We start from the raw sequence: 20121 nt of genomic DNA on the forward strand, positions 1-20121 counted from the left end.
GGGCAATATTCCACCAGCGATGATATCCCAGGATTGCAGTCAATTTCAAAATCAGAACTAATTCCAATCTGTACCACTGTCTGCACAACGATCTATCTTATAAATCAACCGTAAGGCTTAGAAGACTGAAATATGTATATCTAAGGGGAATCGAATCTACGAAAGTGGTTAAGACTTTAAATCATGCACAGCATATTTTCTTTAGTATGTACGTCGGAGCCCTCTATAAACCGTTAATCCCATCTTTGTACTCACGAAGGTCATATTCCTCCGGATAGGCCTCGAGGATGCGCTTGAGCTCCTTCATCTGTTCCCGAGCCTCCTCGGTGACTTCCTCATACACATCGCTAAAGGCCTCTCGAAGAGGGGGTTTCTTCTCGCGCTCGGCCTCGCCAAACTCCTTCAGCACCTCCTTGCGCAGCTGCTCGCGGGTGTCCCGCTCAAGATCCTCGTTCCACAGGCCCTCGTTCTCCAGCCACTTGCGAAGACGGATGATGGGGTTGTCGCGTCGTTTCCAATCCTCCACCTCGACGCGCGCGCGGTACGCAAAGCTGTCGTCACTGGTACTGTGGTGAGAAACTCGGTAGCTCATGGCTTCGATCAGAACGGGTTTGCCGCCGTCCGACAGGGCGATGTGTCGTGCTTCGCGCATGGCTTCATACACAGCGAAGATGTCGTTTCCGTCGACGCGGATGGTGTCGATGCCGTATCCGACTCCACGACTGGCGATGCCGTCTCCCCGGTATTGTTCCAGGGTGGGGGTTGAGATGGCGTAGCCGTTGTTTCGGCAGACGAACACAACGGGGCAGGAGCGGGTGGCTGCGATGTTAAGTCCAGCATGGAAGTCGCCTTCACTGGCGGCTCCTTCGCCGAAGTAGCAGGCGACAATGCGTGGTGGGGTGTCTGGGTTCTGGAGGGCCTGTAATTTCAGAGAATATGCCGCTCCGGATGCCTGAGGGATTTGTGTTGCTAGGGGGGATGATATAGTGTACTAATAATATAGTTAGTCAGGGAAGGGGAAAAGGTAATGCGCTGCACTCACTGTACGGGGATAGTTTGATCCATAGTGGACTGGCATGTTATGACCCCGGCCATTATCATGGCAGTTGGCGAATAGCTGGCTCATGAAATCTTTGAGGGTAAATCCGCGTTGCTGGAAGACGCCGGTTTCTCGGTACTGGGCAAACACCACGTCGTCGGGTGTCAAGGCGGCTGCAGAACCCACGCTGATACCTTCTTCTCCAGCAGATACCTAGATTGATGCAAGTTAGCAATTGCTTGAGGACTGACTGGTGACTATGTGGGAACTGGAATACCATGTAGAAACTGATCCGACCCTGTCGCTGCGCTTCGAACATAATCACATCCATGACGCTCACTGGAAGCTTCTTAGTATAACGATTTACATTGAATGGGGTATGCACACAACGCACCGGTCAACATATTCTTATACCATGTGAGGATCTCCTCATCTGATAGATTCAGGGGTCTCCGACCCTTATCAAGCAACACGCCGTCGGAATCCATGACGCGGTAGGTAGGGATGCTGGACGTTTCGGAGGGATTGATGAAGGCCATCTCGGTTGTAAATTTGCTGTTGACAGCACCTGGAAATCGAACACTAGTAATTGCAAGTCGTCAGTGTGGCCGTTCCAGCCCATCCGGATGCTTGAAACACATACCGGTCCGAACCAGGACGCTGGGAGACGGAACTACCCCATCGTCGAGGAATGGCGGACAGGGTACGAGGACCCCGCGATATGCGTCCCAGCAGACTTAGAGACATGGTGCTGGTAGATGAAGTAGAGCAATTGTGCAGGAGACCGGAGAAGCGACGAACCCCAGGCCATAAGGATCTGGAGAGCAAGTTGAAAAGGCTCAGTCTGGGGAATGCGGAGGAGACGGTTGGCTTCGGCGCCGACGTCATGTCTCCCGCTCCTAGCCGAGCTGAGTTAGCCCCCAGAGCAGATTCTCTAAGCAGGTTCGGTTAGATCAAAATACCAGCGCGAAGGGGCAGTCATCTGGGCCGAGTAATTGAAGGTACACACTTTCATCATTCGATCTATTTCCATTCATCTTAGAGAGGGCGTATATATCACTGGTCTCCGGAAAATCTGTGTGTGGCCATTATCACCGCCAGGGGTACCCCAAAGGGAACCTTGCATGCTAGAAGCTCCATGTGGTAACTGTTGGTGACACATGGGATGGATGCATGTCTCTTGCGCATGCTACTTTCTACTACTACTACAATTCTTAATTTATCAATAGCTTGTTCTTTTTAAGCAGAACCACTCTCTTTTCAACGCGAACTAGGCATCCTGTATTCCGAAGGATGCCATAGCAATTTCTGCTGATCTTTTCCCCGCTCGAGGAAAGAGTGTTCCTCTGCATCCGTACTTCCAATCATATACAAGAATCATCATTTCACAGAAACCACAATCATGATTATTGGATCTCCATTTGCAAATGTTTTAATCCTTTAGAACAGACCAAGTCCCGTCCCCGCATTGTTATCTGCTATACTCGTCGAGTGTGAATCACTGATTCCCACGATTCCCGGACTTTAGCGGGGAACTTGTGTTATATGTTTGCGGGGTATAAACCCGAATCTGTCTTCAATTGTGGGGATTTCCCTTTAAACTGCGTACAGGATGGTTTTGGATATTTTGTCTTTCAAAACACCCTTCACAATGGGAGCCCTTATAGCGTTGCTTGCGTCTATCGTCCCGGCTGCACTTGCACAGAATGTCCGAGACCTGAGTAGGGAAAAGTGGACTCTCAGTAGTCCAGTCTTAGAACACACCGTGCCCGGTAACCTACCATCTCATGTCCATTTAGACTTGTTGAAGGCGGGAGAAATTGGTGGGTGACCTTTACCCTGCATGAATACGTCCACTGATCTCGCCTCAGATGATCCGTAAGTGCATCGGCTTATTCCCACGAGGGCTGAGGTCTGGCTGATCTGGTCGAAGCTACTACGGCTTAAATGATTTTGACCTTCGTTGGATTGCCAATGCCAACTGGACATACACCAGTGAATCTATCCAGGGATTGTAAGCGGCCCATCGCTCCCCGATAGTTATCATTCTGACATGAATCAGGAGCAAGGATTTCCTCTCCACATGGCTTGTGTTTGATGGATTGGATACTTATGCAACTGTTAATTTGTGCGGAAAATTCATCGCATCTACCGACAATCAATTCCGCCAGTATTCTTTCGACGTATCCGACGTTCTGAGGCAATGCACGGAAGAGCCTGTCCTGAGTCTCAACTTCGGCAGTGCGCCACAGATTGTGAATAAAATCGCCGAAGGTTACGGTCCCAATGGTTTGGTCACACCATTTCCCCCCCCAATTTGGGTTTGTTCCACCCCAGCGCGCTGATTGCTTAAAGATTGGCCCTTCGAAATGACCTATGAGTTTCCAAATCGATGGTTCATGCGCAAAGAACAGTCGGACTTTGGATGGGACTGGGGACCAGCGTTTGCGCCGGCCGGCCCCTGGAAGCCCGCCTATCTTGTGCAACTTGAGGATCCGGAAAGTATCTATGTCTTAAACACAGATCTGGACATCCATCGGCAAGGCCAGATCAACCATCTACCACCTGACCAAGACCAGCCCTGGGTTGTGAATGCTAGTATTGATTTCTTGGGCCATGTCCCACGGCACTCATCCATGTCGATTGAGATACAAGATAACGAATCAGGTGCTATACTCACCTCAAGGGCCCTTAGCAATATCACTGTGTCTGGGAATTCGATCACGGGCGTCACCGTTCTCGATAACGCCAGTCCGAAGCTTTGGTGGCCGCATGGCCTCGGGCCCCAGAATCTCTACAATATTTCCGTCGCTATCCATAGTAGAAACTCGGAGTCCTTAGCCCACATCACCAAGAGAACTGGATTCCGCACCATTTTCCTCAACCAGCGCAATATCACTCCGGCTCAACTTGCACAGGGTGTCGCGCCCGGTAGTAATTGGCATTTCGAAATTAACGGCCATGAGTTTTACGCTAAAGGCTCTAATTTAATTCCCCCAGATGCTTTTTGGCCTCGAGTCACGGAAGCCAAGATGGCGCGCTTGTTTGATGTCGCAATCCTAGGAAATCAAAATATGCTTCGTGTTTGGTCCTCAGGGGCTTACCTGCCTGACTTTATGTACGATCTGGCCGATGAGAGGGGCTTGCTTCTTTGGAGCGAGTTTGAATTCAGCGATGCCATATATCCGGTGGATGACAAGTTTTTGGCCAACGTTGCGGCGGAGGTTGTATACAACGTCCGACGCGTGAACCATCATCCATCGCTCGCTTTATGGGCAGGCGGCAATGAAATTGAGTCTCTGATGCTCCCTATCGCCAAGGCTGGGGATCCCGACGGATTTGACAAGTATATCGGGGATTACGAGACATTATACATCCGCCTCATACTGCCTTTGGTTTATGAGAATACACGGTCGATTTCGTACATCCCTAGCAGCACAACTGAAGGCTATCTGGCGGTCAATCTATCGGCACCCATTCCCATGGCGGAGCGATTTATGAATGTCACGCCCGGGCATTATTATGGTGACACTGACTACTACAACTACGACAGCCGCACAGCGTTCGACTACTCTCGTTACCCAGTGGGCCGGTTTGCCAATGAATTTGGATTCCACAGCATGCCGAGCCTTCAAACGTGGCAGCAGGCCGTCGAGTCCGCCGACTTGCACTTCAACAGCAGCGTTGTAATGCTTCGAAATCATCACTATCCACCTGGGAGTACGGACACCGGTAACTTCCACAATACATCGATTGGCATGGGCGAGATGACCATGGCCGTTGAACGCTACTATCCGATCCCGCACAAGACGGACTCTGTTGCCAACTTCAGTGCCTGGTGCCACGCGACCCAGCTCTTCCAGGCGGACATGTACAAGAGTCAGATCCAATTCTACCGTCGCGGGAGTGGAATGCCCGAACGGCAGCTAGGATCCCTTTACTGGCAGCTCGAGGACATCTGGCAAGCGCCGTCCTGGGCTGGGATTGAGTACGATGGGCGATGGAAGGCTCTTCACTACGTGGCGAAAGACATATACGAACCCGTGATCGTCTCTCCGTTCTGGAACTACACCACGGGCCATTTGGAGATCTACGTGACGTCGGATCAATGGGAGCCAGTGACCGGCAGCGTCCAGCTGACCTGGATGGACCTATCGGGCCATCGCATTGCGCATAACGCGGGTACGCCGACCTCGGTCTCCTTCCACGTGGGGGCGCTCAATACCACGAAAATATACAGCAGCAGCATCAGTGAGCTTGGATTAACGGATCAAAAGGACTCGATTCTCCTGCTGTCTCTCACGGGCAGGGGACGTCTGCCCAATTCCCACAGGGAGATGTCATTCACCCATACGAATTATTTCACGCCGGCGTTCCCAAAGGACCTCAAGCTAGTCGATCCCGGACTCAACCTCTCATATGATACGGATTCCGATAAGTTTACGGTAGAAGCCACAAGGGGGATTTCGCTGTTCACTTGGCTCAACTATCCTGCCGGCCGGGTTGGGTATTTCACGGAGAACGCTTTCGTGTTGGTTCCCGGACAAAGGAAAGAAATCCAGTTTGTGACTCAGGTAGACGGTGAAGTAGATAACTGGGCAGAGGAGGTGACAGTGCAGAGTCTTTGGAACCAAACTCTACGGGGTTAGGGGGCGGGCTTTATTCTGGCAGTCCGTGTTCATGATCTTCTACGAAGCATTATCACTATGAAACTGTATATATAGGTATCACTACGCTACAGAACTCCGTCCCAGGTCTACCATCTGTTATCAAAGACCTTCCCGTCCACGTAATTGATCATTTCCGTCAGAGGGGCGAGATGATCCCCTCCCGGTTCCAAAGGAGACAGGACTTTCCGTAGGACCTGAATATAGTTCGGACCCGGCGAAACTTTACCTAGGACGTATTCCCTACAGGCTTGCACGCGGCCTGGAATGGGAATGGGCCGGCTGACGATGGCCTCCATGCCCTGCCAGGCGAAGGTGATAGCCTCCTTCGCCCCGGCTGGTATGCCGGCATCATCGAGGAGATAATGCGAGTGTCGGGATAATGTCTTGGAATGAAGGCGGTAGGATTGCATGAAGATCTCCTCGAGGGGCGAATCCGACGGTGCATAGCGACGACAGTGATCAATGATAGCCCGGGCAGCGATACGTGTAAGATTTCACGACCGGTAGTCTTGGGGGGGATCGCTACGGAAGGATGGTTACGCAGATATTCGTCGACGATAGCTTGGTCAACAGCACCCTGGGAACCCATGACACCGTCACGGTCGAAGTTCTCTTCTCTATCGGTATACTGACACACGACAGCGTCGATGAGTACATTCCCGCGTCCGGTATCGAAGTCATAACACTCGTGGATCCCCCGTGGGAATCCGGGAGAATGAAGCAGACGTTGGCGAGGCCGCTGATATTCTGACAGGAGCGCAACTTGGTCGGATGATGCAGCTGCAGAGCATCAAAGAAGGCGATCAGAGGGGCGCCCTGACGACCCGCTGCCTGGTCGCTAATGCGGAAGTCAGTGATGCTGGTGATGCTGGCAGGCGCGGCAAGGAAGGGGCCGTCCGCCATGGTGAGGGCACTTCCACTTGATTCTCGTCGGGCATGTAAAATAACCAGATGGTTTCGCCGTGGGAAGATTATCAGGTGTGCACAGCAGCTGCGAAGGTTTCGCCCAGGATGACATTCACTTCGGACAATTCGGAAGGTGAGGTTTGGTTGGCAGGATCATGTTCATGGCGCGTTTTAATCGGGGGGTCGGGGGGAATTTGTCTATATGTAGTTGTTAGAATTGAACCTATTTCTAGGAGATAAATACCTTGAGGAGTTGGAAATGTATGGGAGAATCGGGGGATTCTTGATGGAATGACACAGTGCACAGTCGATGGCGTCCTTTTATTTAGCATTCTTTATTTATTTTCCTGTTCATTCTTACCATGTATGTGCCGCTCTTCCGGTCAAGTCCAATTCCATTCTTCTCTTTTGATGCCGATGCATCAGATTATATCGATAAATAGTTAATGAGGGGAAGGATGTAAGAGTTAATTTAGCGAGGGGAAATATATTGGTTAATGAGAATAATCCTGGTGAGCCTGCAGTTTTCTGTAGATAATCTGCAAGACTGTCTCAAGTGACTCTTATCTTCCAACAATATCATCATGATAAACCAACTCCCCCTCGCTATCCATGCCTTTTCTATCGTCTTTATCTTCTTCGAAGGATATGTTCAAGGTGTCATGGGACACCCCCGAATACGTGACGACCATGGGCATTAGAATCGCTGACGGCACCGTCGCCGGCACCACGCATTAAGGGGGTCCAGTGAGCATCTATTTCTCGGCTGCATTGTCCACTCTTTCGCCGGGGGTTAGTTGGCCGATTGACATATCGATAGGCTTCTCGTCGGATTGCTGTTTCCCTCGTGGGAGGCGCGTTGCAGGCGTCCATCACCAGTTCGGATTTTATACTGGTAGCGCGTGTGGTCATAGGCATTGGCATTGGAGGTATCCATTGTTTCTCATTCTCAGTGTTCTTGTTTATATAGAAGAATTATGGACTAATCTATATAACTTTGAAGCATTGGCCGGAATCACCCCCGTGCACGTCTCGGAGACGGCCTCAGCGCAGCATCACGGCGGCTTTCTAGGATATATCTTTACTGCCAGCTGTGCTCATACCCATATCTCTTGTATCAATCCGTATTGACAGGATAGATCTCAGAATATCCGCCTACTGGCTCTCCTTCGCCCTCCCCTTCATCCAGAACGGCTACTCGGACTTTCAATGGCGCTTTCTCCTCGCCTTCCAGTTCATTCCCGCCCTCTTTCTGGCCCTCTCCGTCAAGTTCTTCCCCAATAGTCCACAATATCTTGCATCTGTCGGACGGACAGAGGAGGCCCAGGACGTGTTGACTCGTCTTAAGTCTCCAGTTAACCCCCGACGAGGTCGACCAGGAGTTCCTCGAGGTCACCCTCGCCGCAGAGTATCGGAAACCCAGTTCTCCCATCTAATTTGCCAAAATCCTCCTAGGACGGAGTGGACGGCCGTGAGCGAACCTGAGTCGACGTGCCTGGCTCTGTTTGTTCCTGCAAATAATGGCGTCCTGGAGGGGGATCAGTATGTACCTCATGAGTCTACATAGATAACTACCGATGTTTAGGCGGTCACCGCATATTTCCCCGTGCTGCTCAGTCAGGCGGGATACAGCGAGATCACGCAGAATGGCCTCGTAACGGGGTTGAATTCCATTGGGGTGGACACCATCATCAGTGCGCAGATCGTGGACCGCATTGGACGGCGGAATGTCTGATGCTCGGCTCTGCCATCTTGTTTACGGTGGAATTGATCGTACATCCCTCTTTCACCGTCTGGGAATGATTCGATTGATTCCGGCTGACAAAATATATAGGGCGGATCCGTGTACGAAGGCCCCCTTGGACATCCCGAAAACGCATCCCAGTATGTCCCGGCTGCGGCAGCGACGCTGTTTCTTTTTAACTTGGAGTGCGTCTACCGCCTCATTCTTCTGATTACAAATATAATATCTCCTCCCAGTTATGCCGCTACATGGGGAACCGTCACCTTCCTCATCCCCACGGAAATCTTCCCCTCGGATCTATGTACCCAGGGCAATGGGTTCAACATCACCGGATGGGCCATCACCGTATGCGTGACGATGTTGGTAAACCCGATCATGTTCGACCGGATCAAGAGCCCGAGTTACTTCATTCTCGCAGGACTGAATTTGATCTGGATCCCGGGGGTGGTTTTATTCCGAGACATGTGGTCTTTGGAATTGATCGAGACGCTCTTCGAGACGCATAGTGCGTTGCCTTGGGACATGGAACAGACGTATCAAGAGCATGGAAACGGACTGGTGGAACAGCATAAAAATGGAAGAGAATCCCCTGGGAAGATTGAGGGCTATATTCCTTGAACCCTTAAATGGGTGAAGTACTATTCTACTACGTGTATAGAACTCACGGGCTGGAGAAACCGGTTCGTCCTTTCCTGTTCCTCAACAAGTACTTCATTCGGCAGGACCATGGTCGAGAAAGGAGAAAGAACGGTGAGTTGCACAGCCGAAGCGTGCTTAACTGTACGTGAACGATTCTCTAACTACCATTAACCCCCCCAAAAATGGCTCAACATGGCAGGCCCTGAGCGCAATCGAAGATTAATGCCGCATCTACTATCACTACAACCTGTGAGTAGTTGTGGGTTATCTACTAAGTCCTTAAACTGTGTGAGGGTTGTTCTTATGGAATTATCCAGTGTCGAGACATCAGGATAGTCGTCGTCTAAGTCTGGCGCATTCTCAGAAAGTACCGAATTACAAGCCCAGACAATGGATGGATATGAGTATTGGGTATGCGGTCAAATCCACCTTAGATATGCCATGTTATTGTAAGGGAAGATTGACACGTAGGCAACAGGTATTCTAAGCTTTTGAAAACATAATGATAACTTTTTGCTACTGGATGCAGACTGACATCTGGGATGAACTCAGCCTATAAACTTCTTATTAATCTCAGCTATGAACGCAATTCCTCTATCCATCATGCCATGATCAGTTTAACTGTGCCATTGACATAGGATTTATTTTTTATCCCTACGGATCTTCGGTATTTTGATGAGTCGGATTAATATAAGCTTACGTGAGTCTAGGGATATTTTTATAAGAGCCAACAAAAAGCGCTCCATTTATAAAGGAAGATGACGACCAAAGCATATCGCTTGGAGTCTCGCTGGGGGAAGAATTCGTCTGGAATCGAATTAGGACGGACAACGACTGGCCGTGAGGGTTTATCATCTGCTGAGCAATGTGCTCCGATACCATCGATGAAAAATGGGACCGTGCTCTGTCCATCTTGAGTCGGTATATGTGGTTTTCTACCATAGGTCGGGAATTGGTTTCAGATCTGACGGAATTGCTTTGGGGTGGATATCGATATGTTACCATCCAGTACCCAGAGCTGGACGGTGCGTCGACGACGAATATTAAGGAACAACATGCTCAGTGTATAAAGAGGTACGATGTCCGGGGCACAGATTATGGTGTCTTGTATGCTACATAGTCATTACAAGCGATCTCATGTGGGCAGTAACACTGCTGATGCCACTAGATTCATGCCCGCACAATAGGCTACTTTTGCACAATTCCTATTAGCCACTAGAGCATTAATACCAAAAACAATATTATGTCGGTCTTCTGGACAGGAATCAAAAGCCCAGGACTCTGTACTCCTCCGTATATACTCCATAATTACGGCCGAGAGGGTGGAATCATCGACCGAATTTTCTGACATGTTTCTCGAATTAGATTTGACTAGATACTGTTCTACCAAGATGCTACGCTATGGACCAGCTTGTTAAAGTCAGGCTAACAAAAGCGTCAAATATTAGTATTCGCTTCTCCTAAAGGGTCTAGAAAGCAACTATCTCCATTGTGGATTAGCCTACTTCTATTATCTTTCCTAGTCTCTCTAACGAACTCAATCCGGGCAAGCCAAGTCTCTAGTTTGAAGTTTTAACTCCAACTGAATTAGTCCGTACAGACTACTGAGTAGCCAGAGCTGGCTAGTTGACTAAACAGTCCCTGATTCTTTATATGTTTCTTGTGCTTGACTGAAGTTTTTTTTTTTTCTTTTGTTCCCGCCTCTAACCGAGGAATTTATAGGAGCATGAATTTTGGGATAAATACAACACCAGTACTTCACATAGGCCGATGTGTCTAGTATATCCTAGCAAGCCTGTATGAACATATACTGTTACTTATAAGTCTTTCTAATCAGGTCATAATTGGCCAAAACTGAATGCTGATGTCATCGAAGTCGGGTCAGTCTCCGAATCCCGAAGAATCTACCGATGCCGATGGACCCACTCGGGATGCCGGTATCGGTAGATCGCCGAATTTTCATCTACTTTCAGCTCGAGCTCATTGCAGAGCATGCTAGCTTTGAGTTGGAGCGTGAGCCATGAATATATTTCAAGAATATACAGATATTGTGCTTACAAATTGCTCACTGTATTGAGCCCCTCTTGTGTAAGTAGAGATGACTCCGGTATATATACGGACTACTGAGTACAGGAGCACATGCTACATGCTTTCCACATTAAATACCACCGAATATAATCAGAATCCATAGTATCTATCCTCAGAAGAGAAAATTAGAGCACACAATATGATAGACCTATGAATAACATGCGGGAATATCAGCTATGACGACATTCCATTGTGGACGCCGGCTCCACTTGGTTCACTGCCCTGCTGGGCGGGGCCGATTCTTTTCTACTTTTTTTCTTCTTCTTTCCTGCAATTTCTGTGCAGCAGACCTGCATACACTATCCGTACATGCATCACTATACACCCTAATACCTAGAAACTGGTGAGTTCTCCACTCTATCTAGTCATCCAACGACCCGCATGTCTAACCCACTACAGAAGCAACTGGCATCAGAGACAGACATGCTATATCTAACAAGCCTACCACGGTGTACGCGCCGACTATCTCACCGAAACTTATCATCTCTATCCCTTATCCAAGTTCAACCTTCAACCCGCGTCGCGTCAACCGCCATCCCAGACTCTCACCATGTGCAACAACATCCTCTTCATCCTCATCCTCAGTGTCACCAGCAACAAACCCCATCATCCCTCTCATCACAAATAGACAATCAAATCGCCCAACTTCCCCTCGTACAATCCCTACGTTCCAATCCTTCATACAAGGAATCCCGTCCCCACCGGACCATGAACTCCGCGCTACGACCCACACACTTCGTCGCGGGTTCTTTGTCCGGACCAGGACAGGTCACTGTTCCTCCATTCATCTGGTCTTGGACAGAGAAGAAACAGAAACAGAAAAACCCCTCTGTCATCGACGAAGAAGACCCCCACAGCCACATTATATCTGTCTTTCATATCGGGACGCAACTCTGTGGTCATCCCGGGTTCGTGCACGGGGGTCTTCTGACCGTGATGCTCGACGAGGCGTTTGCGCGCTGCGTCTCGGCTTGTTTCCCCAGTGGATTGGGCATGACCGCCAATTTGACGGTGGATTTTCGGAAGCCCGCCCTGCCGGATCGATTGTATGTCTTGCGTGCGGATACGGGGTCAGTCGAGGGGAGGAAGGCCAGGGTGAAGGGGTCATTGTGTTCATTGCCCTGGCCAGGAGAGGAAGGAGAGCAGGTGTTGGTGGCTGAGGCGAAGGCGTTGTTCGTGGAGCCGAAGTTTGCAGAGGTATGTTATTCCATTCATTGCCTTCATGTTTGGGGGATGGTTCTGACGTTCGTCTAGTCCATGGTGCCTCTGTATCGGAGCTAATCTATAAAGAAAATAAACATGTGCTGCGAGAAGGATACCCAGTTCTTGTTCGCATACAGATAATAGACTAGATCTCATTGTCAAATACGTCCATTTTAATCTAGATGATTATCAAGAAACCCTATAGACTCCATCCTAACCTAGGCACTCACACATCGAAAATGAAAAATGAGCCCGAATGCAGAATGCCAGCCGCACGAGAAGAGCGGGAATTCAAAGATTCACTTATGCTGTCATTATAACCTTTCCCACGACAATGCTGTAAAAGGGGGTATGTTGTTAATGTCTGTACCAATGCACCAACAAAGGGGTGTGCCATTTTTGTTTTATTTTTCCCTTCCTTTTTGGGACCGATTCTTTTCCATATGTGCATCCTACATGCCTGTCATTCTATAACAACAGCACCGTAGATGGCGTGTTGTTGGGCAAAAATCGGAATGGAATGACAGATGATCACGATAGGTGGAATGCTCCCTGGCCTTCCTTGATAGCAACAGCCAACCGCTCTCGAAGCACATCGAGGCTGCTGTAGTCGGGAAGTTTCAAATAATTTACACAAGTCATCACACTCGGAAGGTAGTCGTCAGGTGTGTATGGCGGTTCACTCGGGCGACAGACAACAGTGAAAATAGGAGTTAGACTCTTGAAGCCTAAGTAGAAAAACTAGTATCAGTAACCAATTTACCCAGCGGGTGAGAGAAGAGGAGGAAGGTCTTACCTCCAATGGGAAGTTTAGGGCTGCCGGTGACAAACTGCAGGAAATCTCGTCGCTGTGGCGCATTCAATTCGCTCATCGTTTGCAGTAAGTTCCGCACACTCCGGCTGTCCATGTTAAAACCATGGTCTGCTTTGATTGAATCCATGAGAGCTTGAAGTACCAATGTTAACATCGCCATCGTGGCACAGAATTAATATCTGAGCAACCTACTTTCGATCGTCCAGTCTTCTTCCGCCCTTCCAAACAGCATAACCAGCTCGCTTGGCGTGAAAGTCCGTAGTGCAGAATACGGGAAGACCTGCGAGAATCCTGCCTTAAATGCATCCACCTGACGTTGTACACCACTGCCAAGGGTCATATCCACCACCCGGTCGACGTATAAATCCACATTTTCAATGGTCACAGGGATGTTGGAGCCGTTGTCGATGAGATCAATGCTTGGGTAGCCGGGTAGGGTGAAGTCCAGGCTCAAGTCCTCGACCTTGACACCATCCACCTCAATATCTCGCAAAGCCTGCTTCTTCTGCTCCTCGGAGAGGGACTTCTTCTGTGTGATAGCGTGTTTTGCATTAGCAAAGTGCTTCAACAGGAGCAGCGAATTTGCCAGATCTTCGTCTACCGCCTTGACTGTACCAAGTGAGGGCGTGACGGAAGACGAGAGGTCGGCGATGCGGAAAAAGGCCGGATTAAAGGAAACGTCAATGATCCGCGAGTCAAGCATGGACCGTGCGACAAACTTTCCGAGAATCTTGAACAAATGCTGCTGCTTCTTCCCTGACTCAGAAGCAGCCTGTGCATTACTCATAGGGGATGGGAACAGCCCTCTTTTGCCAAAGGCATATTCTTCGCCGTTGTTACAATCATTCTCCCGCCAGATCTTGAGTTTCTTCTTGGAGAATTCCTTTGAGACAGTTGAATAGAACTCAAGGGTTGGGCCTAACCCTGTACCCACTTCCTCAAAGTATTCAACCTCCAAGATGCTAGGCGAGGAGCCGTACAGTTCCATGACCTTCATAGCAGAGTCCAGAATACGGCTTCGCGAAATGCGCACTTTTTGACGCTGAAGACGGCCCAAGAATGGCCGGTCCTCACGCCGGTGGTCATTCCGGTTATCGTCACCATTTTGGGAATTATGCCATCTCATCATCGCGCGCGAGTAGCCAAATGCCGTCGACTGGAGAAACAAATGCCGCGTTTCGAATGGGAATAAGAATGGGAACAGCCGCGCAAGATCTTCGCTCCAGTTGGGGAGGCAGCTGCTCGCGACAATTAGCGGCTCTTCCATTTGCCGGTTGAGTTTGGCTGTGAGTTTTGTGTTGATGAACTGCGCGAGCGACTCGGGTTTGAGTGCGACTAGATCCTTTGTCTCTGCCAGTATATCATCGAGGGTGGTATTCATCTCATGCAGAACGCGGAGCAGCTGAAGAATCGATGCGGTGGTTGGATCTTGGCTGAGAGAGGAAGGCATCTGATTATTCTCCGCATTGGAAACAGACCCAGACGAGTCTGATGTAAGAGAGGTAGGCTCTGGAGGAGGCGGTCCCGGCACCCTCCTGAACTTAACTGTATGCACAGCCGACCAAACATTTCTTGCCTGAGGATCCGATGACTGACGATTATGATGAACAGCACGGTAGATTGTCGTCTCGCTTGACACGGCTTTATCATCCACGCTGAACTCAATGTGCCAGTCAGAGGGGATGGAAGCCATGGCTGCGGCATACGAAGCATATGGGCGACCAGCCAGAGCTAGGGAGCTGTTTCCCGTATTTATCGCCGATGCCGGCGTAGCTGACGAGGAGGACTTGGATGCCGGTGTGGACTGAGAGGGGGTGGCCACACGAGTACCATCTTCTTTGCGGGCCGTGACCTTACCTGAGGAGGCAACCTCCATGTTAACTGCCGTTGGGTCATGTACGTTGTCATCAGAAAGATCATCTTCGAGATCGTCGACAATGGCATTGAGTCCCTCGCCGTCGCCATCGTCATCATCGTCTTCGTCGTCGTCGTCGTCGTCGCTCAATTGTCTTTCGTCTGCGCATTCCAAGGGTTCATCATGTTCATCACCTTCGGAGCCCTGGTGATGGCGGCCTGACCGCCTCGATCTTGACCCACGGCCTTCGATGGATGGTTCCTTAGCTGCGGGCCTCGAATCGTGAGGGCGTGGGAGACGGTCTGTTCCCGTGGATGAACGGGGCAAAGGAGCTTCGTCGCCGGGAACCTCGCCGTTTCCGGCTAGTTGTTCCCGGAGTCGGGCTGCGTTGGCAATCTGGGACAGGATTGTGTCGCGGCTGCGAGATGATTTAGGTCGGTCTGACAGGCTGATCCTTGGATGAAGGAAATCATCCAATGCTTTAAAGGTTGCTATTGCATGGATGGAGACCATGATATTTCGATAAGACCGAGGGATATCAGAGTCTTCGTCGGCCACCAGTTTCAGCCTAAGCTGTTTGCCGAGCATATAAGCGGCATTGCTACGTGTATTCTCCAAGGAGTTGTGGCTGACAGTGATTACTTCAAAGTGCTCAGTCCGGCTGAGCAGATCTTGAAGTTTGTGGGTCAGGACGCTGAAGGGGGTTGTTGCGGTGCTCTGGCTTTGAGCTTTCTCCGAAATGTTGGTCCCCATAAATGCCTGTAGAAAAGCAGTACGAGCTTCACGCATGGAGGGGGCTACCAGCCATGATTAGTTACCAGTATATCCACAAGCAAAATAAGAAATACATACCGTGAAAGTCGCCAAACACGTCCAAAAGAATCTTAATGATACCCGAGTTCAGTAACTCCGAGCTGGTGATGCTTTCCAGGGCATCTCCATCAAAATAAGTGGCCAATTTTCTAAAAAGAGAGAGACCATCCCCGTCAGCATCACGGAGATAACAAGCTTCTATATCTGCAGCCAGGGTCTGCAGCTCGGTCAATGTCTCCAAGGCCTTGTCTCGCATGTTCTTTCCCGGACCAGCTTCGTAGAGTTCAACAAATGCGCGGGCGTCACGGATGACGAGATCCTTCATGGCGTTATCCATTCGAGTAGACAGTACCCGTCCTGAGAAGGACGAAGAGCTCTCTGATTCCGACATGTCATCATTGTCGTCATCTCGGTCATCTTCTTGCTCGTCATAATCATCATCGTGCTCTTCTTCATCTGGGGCATCTTCATCGGCCGAGCTAGCATCCCTATTGGCTGCAGCATGAGATGTGGCCGAGGTCTTTGCTAAATGTGAGTCGCCAGGCATATCTGCATTCCCAGTGGTAGGTGAGTTTCCAGAGGGCTTTGTCTGCTGTTCGGTTGACAGGGGCTCTTCACCAAGCTTGAAGATCTCCGATACAACGCCCTCCCGATGAAATTGGTGTTGATAGACTCGCTCCAGGCGCTGGAAGAGAAGTTCTGCACACCGTAGAGCAGATGAGACGAGTGAAGGGTGGTCTTTTTGAGACAGAATGGCTGCCAGGAATGAAGCATATGGCACCGACCGCAAGGCATCTTCAACCAAAGGAGCATCTAGGTTATGTAACATCTTGAGTTGGGCGATGAGTACCTTCTGCCGGACCTCCAGGTTAACAGTGCTAGAATATGCGTCTGTAAGGGTAGGCAGTAAAATCATGGCAAACCGCTTGAGCTCGGTCTTGCAGTTCATCAATAATGAACGCCTCCTCTCAGCAGACTCCTTTGCCTTGGAGTATTTCAACCCGACGGCCGGGTCACTATCGAGAGACGGACCTGGACAACCTTCCGCTTGTGGAGCCCGTCGACCAGGAACACCGGGCAAGAGCTCACAGATAACATTGAGAGTCTCAGAGACCTGTTCGCGGGGACGGTGGATCAATGCCTGCATGACAAGAACACTGTCCATCTTGACGGCCGTGTCTTCAAGATTTTCCGGCGGCGAGACACCAGTCAAGATTTGGTAAAGCGTGTCAACCACATCCATCTTGAGTAGCTCCACAGAGAGTCCGGGGCTTGTTTTGGACGTGATAGCCAGAACCCGAAGAAACTGGGTGTGAATATGGGGGCCAATGAGATTTGTGGTTCCCGGCAGAAGCAGACGCAGCACAGCTTTCAACATTGCCGGCTGTATCAACTCTTCGAGCTTTTCCGGTTTATGTTTGAAGCTCTCAACAATCCGGGAGACACAAAAACATCCTTGCTCCACAACCTTTGGGTCATTGCTGGAGAGGACATTCAAGAGAGTGGGTATGACATCTCGGACCACGGGAAAAGAATCATGGGGAAGATTACGACAGCAGTTCGCCGCAGTAGTCACCGCCGTCCGTTGTGTACTAGTTGGAAAGAAATCAAGGTACGTCAAGCAGGCCGTCAAGCCGCCCTCACGCACGATAGACGCTGGGAAGTCTACAGAAATTTTGGACAGAGTCTATAAGGGGACAGTCAGCAGCACGATTCATCACTATAGAGTATTGGCACAACGGGGGTGGGTCAGGAGGAGACTGACACTGAGGGCCTGTTCGGCCAGGTCGATAAATTGAATGTCCAACAACTTCTGGCATAGGATTGGCACAGCACCGCCGTACACTACATTGGCCACCGATCCGCGCAAAGCCTCCATTAGGTTGGCCAGGCAGCGGCAGGCAAGAAGCATAATCTCCGGGTTCTCTTCGCCGAGCTCACTGGGCTGCATCAAAGAGACCAATTCCTTTACGTACGGGTCGGGCGAGAATTGGCCGGACAGATTGTCCTCATTTGATACTAGTAAAAGATCAGACAGCTCTTGCAGGGCGATCAGTTGGATGGATGGATCGTCCTTCATTCTCAGATTGCACAGAATTTCTCGCAGGCGAGAAGACATGCCCGACATCATGCCACTCAAAGCACGAAGAGTGCTCTGGAGCTCCAGCGGACTGCGTGATCCAAACAGGCTATTGTGAAAGAGATCCCCATCATCATCATCGATGCCTGAATGGTTTGTTCCGTCGTTACTATCACTTGGCGGGGACGAACCTCGTTCCTCGTCCCGCTCGTGTCCTTCCAAGTCATCATCCGCATCTTTCATGACTACATTTGGATTTGTCCTGGGCAGGTGCTTCTTGTGTCGGCGAGGTGGAGAAGACTGGGCTGCCGAGGGATGATCTGGTTTTAAACAGGGTGTTAGCCTACCGTATGCAACCCACATCGAGCTGGACAGAATATCACGGCTCCTTCAAGTATAGTCCTACCTTGCGATACTTTCCCATTACGGCTAGACTTCCGGCGGGACGCTGGAGGTGACGTCTGATTCCTTGAAGACTCCTCCGTGGGTCGCGATGACGGGCTACGAGGGAATCAAGTCAACGGGGAAATATCTTAGGGACGCATGTCACGGGAGCTATACTCACCCGGGTTGGGACATAGTTGGGCGGTTTCGAGTACCACGGCGCGGAGCTGCGGGAGCTGCCGCCGTTGGAGAGGAAGCTGCACGCCGCTGTCGTTTCGGTTTCCGGGGCGGAGATGTGTGATTCACTTGTCCAGAAGCGTCCGCGGGCCGATCGCTGCGTGCGGGAGCTTTACGCTTCCGAGTTGAAGCCGAACCAGCGGCAGGAATCGCAGGGGAAGGGCCGGAGCTGATGGACAGAGGGGGATCTGCAGCTAATCTCGCGGCTGAGCGGGTGATTCTGCGGGACATCAGAAGTTGAGTATGTCTGAGCGATTCCAAGGAGGTGTTTCTAGGAACAGGCGGATGGCGGACGAGCGTGAGGGCCACATGAAACAAGAGGACAAGGATGAAGGCAACAAGACAATATTTGGAGAGGCGAATAAAAACAGTCCTGATTGATGCAATAACTGACAGATTCAAGGTATCATGGGAAGATGCAGTGGCAGGGTGGACTGGCGGGTCCCCAAGGAGACAGCCAATGCGGGGCCACCAGGATGAGGGGAAGGAAGTGAAGAGACAGCTATTGGGCCTGGCGACGAGGGGCGAGAGGAAACAACTGAGCGAGTAAGGGGAAGTAGATAGGAGATGTACCTGGCGGCAGTGGCGGAAGTTCCAGCAGAAGAGTCCTCAAGAGGGTCCTGGCGGTGAAAGTTGGGCCTTTGCCTGGCCATATGTTGAGTGCTAGCAAGAGCCGGATGGGGAGGGTTCGCTCATCAGTCGATACCGATTCAGCCCGCCATCCGTTCACTCTGTAAGAAACCGGAAAGGAAGGTGAAACAAGATTGGTTGATGAGTTGAGGAGAGACACAGAGAGAGGAAGGAGATCGGAGACGAGGAACAGACGGGGGGAAGGATAAAGTAGTTCGAACGAGGGAAGGAAAGCAAAGCGAGCTAGAGACCACAATATTAAACAGTAATGAGTAGTGGATCAAATAGAAAAGCCGATGAGATGATGCAGAATCCGTGGACGTCTTAGTGGCGATGGAGCAGGAGAGTTGAGAGTTGACAAGAGGAGAGAAGAGGATAGTTATGGAAGTTCACGGAGTTGACGTGGTAAGCGGTGGTAACCCCAGCCTGAGGACGCGAGTCCGGAGAGCGCCAGGCTTCCGAAGTGCAGTTATATTACTACCCAACATATCGCGTCATTTCACCACGATCGACTTCCTATTCCCTTTCCGAAAGATTTCCTGGCGATATCCTCGAACTGCATCTGTCCTGGAATTGAATCCATCGAAATCCTCTCTAGAGCGGATCCCCTACCTAGGCAGCAGTTAGGTAACTACTCCGTACTCGGTCGATGACTAACGAACCTTGCTCTCCTGTGCGACTTCGAAGCAATTCCAATGCGGGCGGATGGACGCATAGTAGCAGCCCAAGAGGGCCAAAACGTATTAACCGTTAACTGTATTTCTCTGGCTGGCGAAAGTCGAGAAATACCTCTTCCGATCTGACGCTGAGATCCCTCCATACCATTCACCACTCATGCCCTCCTTTCTAAAGTTATGAGGGAATAAATTAATGGAGGGTTTGGCGATCTTCATTACAACATTTATTTAACTCAAGGAGCTTCATCAGACAGACTTTTCTTCTCTACTCCAAGGTATCTCTAACATTACGGAGTACATCATCTCTGATCGTCCTCTTGCCGTTTAAGTGCTCTCTCGCCG

General features: G+C 50.3%; 5 protein-coding genes across 5 annotated transcripts; 3 read left to right on the forward strand and 2 right to left on the reverse strand.

Annotated features, from left to right (window-relative positions):
- Positions 1–223: 223 nt before the first annotated feature.
- ATNIH1004_008694 (thiamine pyrophosphate-dependent dehydrogenase E1 component subunit alpha) lies at positions 224–1786 on the reverse strand (the record flags this gene model as incomplete). Its single annotated transcript, XM_033573299.1, has 5 exons — positions 224–991; positions 1043–1252; positions 1317–1378; positions 1434–1621; positions 1683–1786. 5 exons carry the CDS (start codon positions 1784–1786, stop codon positions 224–226), a joined length of 1332 nt encoding a protein of 443 aa, XP_033423851.1.
- Positions 1787–2690: 904 nt separating this feature from the next.
- Positions 2691–8977, forward strand: ATNIH1004_008695 (beta-mannosidase mndA; the record flags this gene model as incomplete). The annotated part of the gene is made up of 12 exons (XM_033573300.1): positions 2691–2760; positions 2911–2917; positions 2973–3053; positions 3102–3328; positions 3395–5646; positions 5940–6046; positions 6217–6332; positions 6464–6613; positions 6688–6748; positions 7762–8157; positions 8233–8344; positions 8450–8977. 12 exons carry the CDS (start codon positions 2691–2693, stop codon positions 8975–8977), a joined length of 4107 nt encoding a protein of 1368 aa, XP_033423852.1.
- Positions 8978–9863: 886 nt separating this feature from the next.
- On the forward strand, positions 9864–11022 carry ATNIH1004_008696 (uncharacterized protein; the record flags this gene model as incomplete). Its single annotated transcript, XM_033573301.1, has 2 exons — positions 9864–10105; positions 10875–11022. 2 exons carry the CDS (start codon positions 9864–9866, stop codon positions 11020–11022), a joined length of 390 nt encoding a protein of 129 aa, XP_033423853.1.
- Positions 11023–11794: 772 nt separating this feature from the next.
- On the forward strand, positions 11795–12367 carry THEM4 (PaaI family thioesterase; the record flags this gene model as incomplete). The annotated part of the gene is made up of 2 exons (XM_033573302.1): positions 11795–12283; positions 12341–12367. The coding sequence occupies 2 exons, from the start codon at positions 11795–11797 to the stop codon at positions 12365–12367; spliced, it is 516 nt and encodes a 171-aa protein (XP_033423854.1).
- Positions 12368–12820: 453 nt separating this feature from the next.
- On the reverse strand, positions 12821–18703 carry UFD4 (HECT-type E3 ubiquitin transferase UFD4; the record flags this gene model as incomplete). The annotated part of the gene is made up of 7 exons (XM_033573303.1): positions 12821–13017; positions 13086–13235; positions 13296–15755; positions 15811–17458; positions 17537–18171; positions 18258–18352; positions 18417–18703. 7 exons carry the CDS (start codon positions 18701–18703, stop codon positions 12821–12823), a joined length of 5472 nt encoding a protein of 1823 aa, XP_033423855.1.
- Positions 18704–20121: the final 1418 nt, after the last annotated feature.

This window comes from Aspergillus tanneri (genome assembly GCF_003426965.1).
Source record: "Aspergillus tanneri strain NIH1004 chromosome Unknown AapTan_6_pilon_pilon_pilon, whole genome shotgun sequence".
NCBI classification, from domain to species: Eukaryota; Fungi; Ascomycota; class Eurotiomycetes; order Eurotiales; family Aspergillaceae; genus Aspergillus; species Aspergillus tanneri.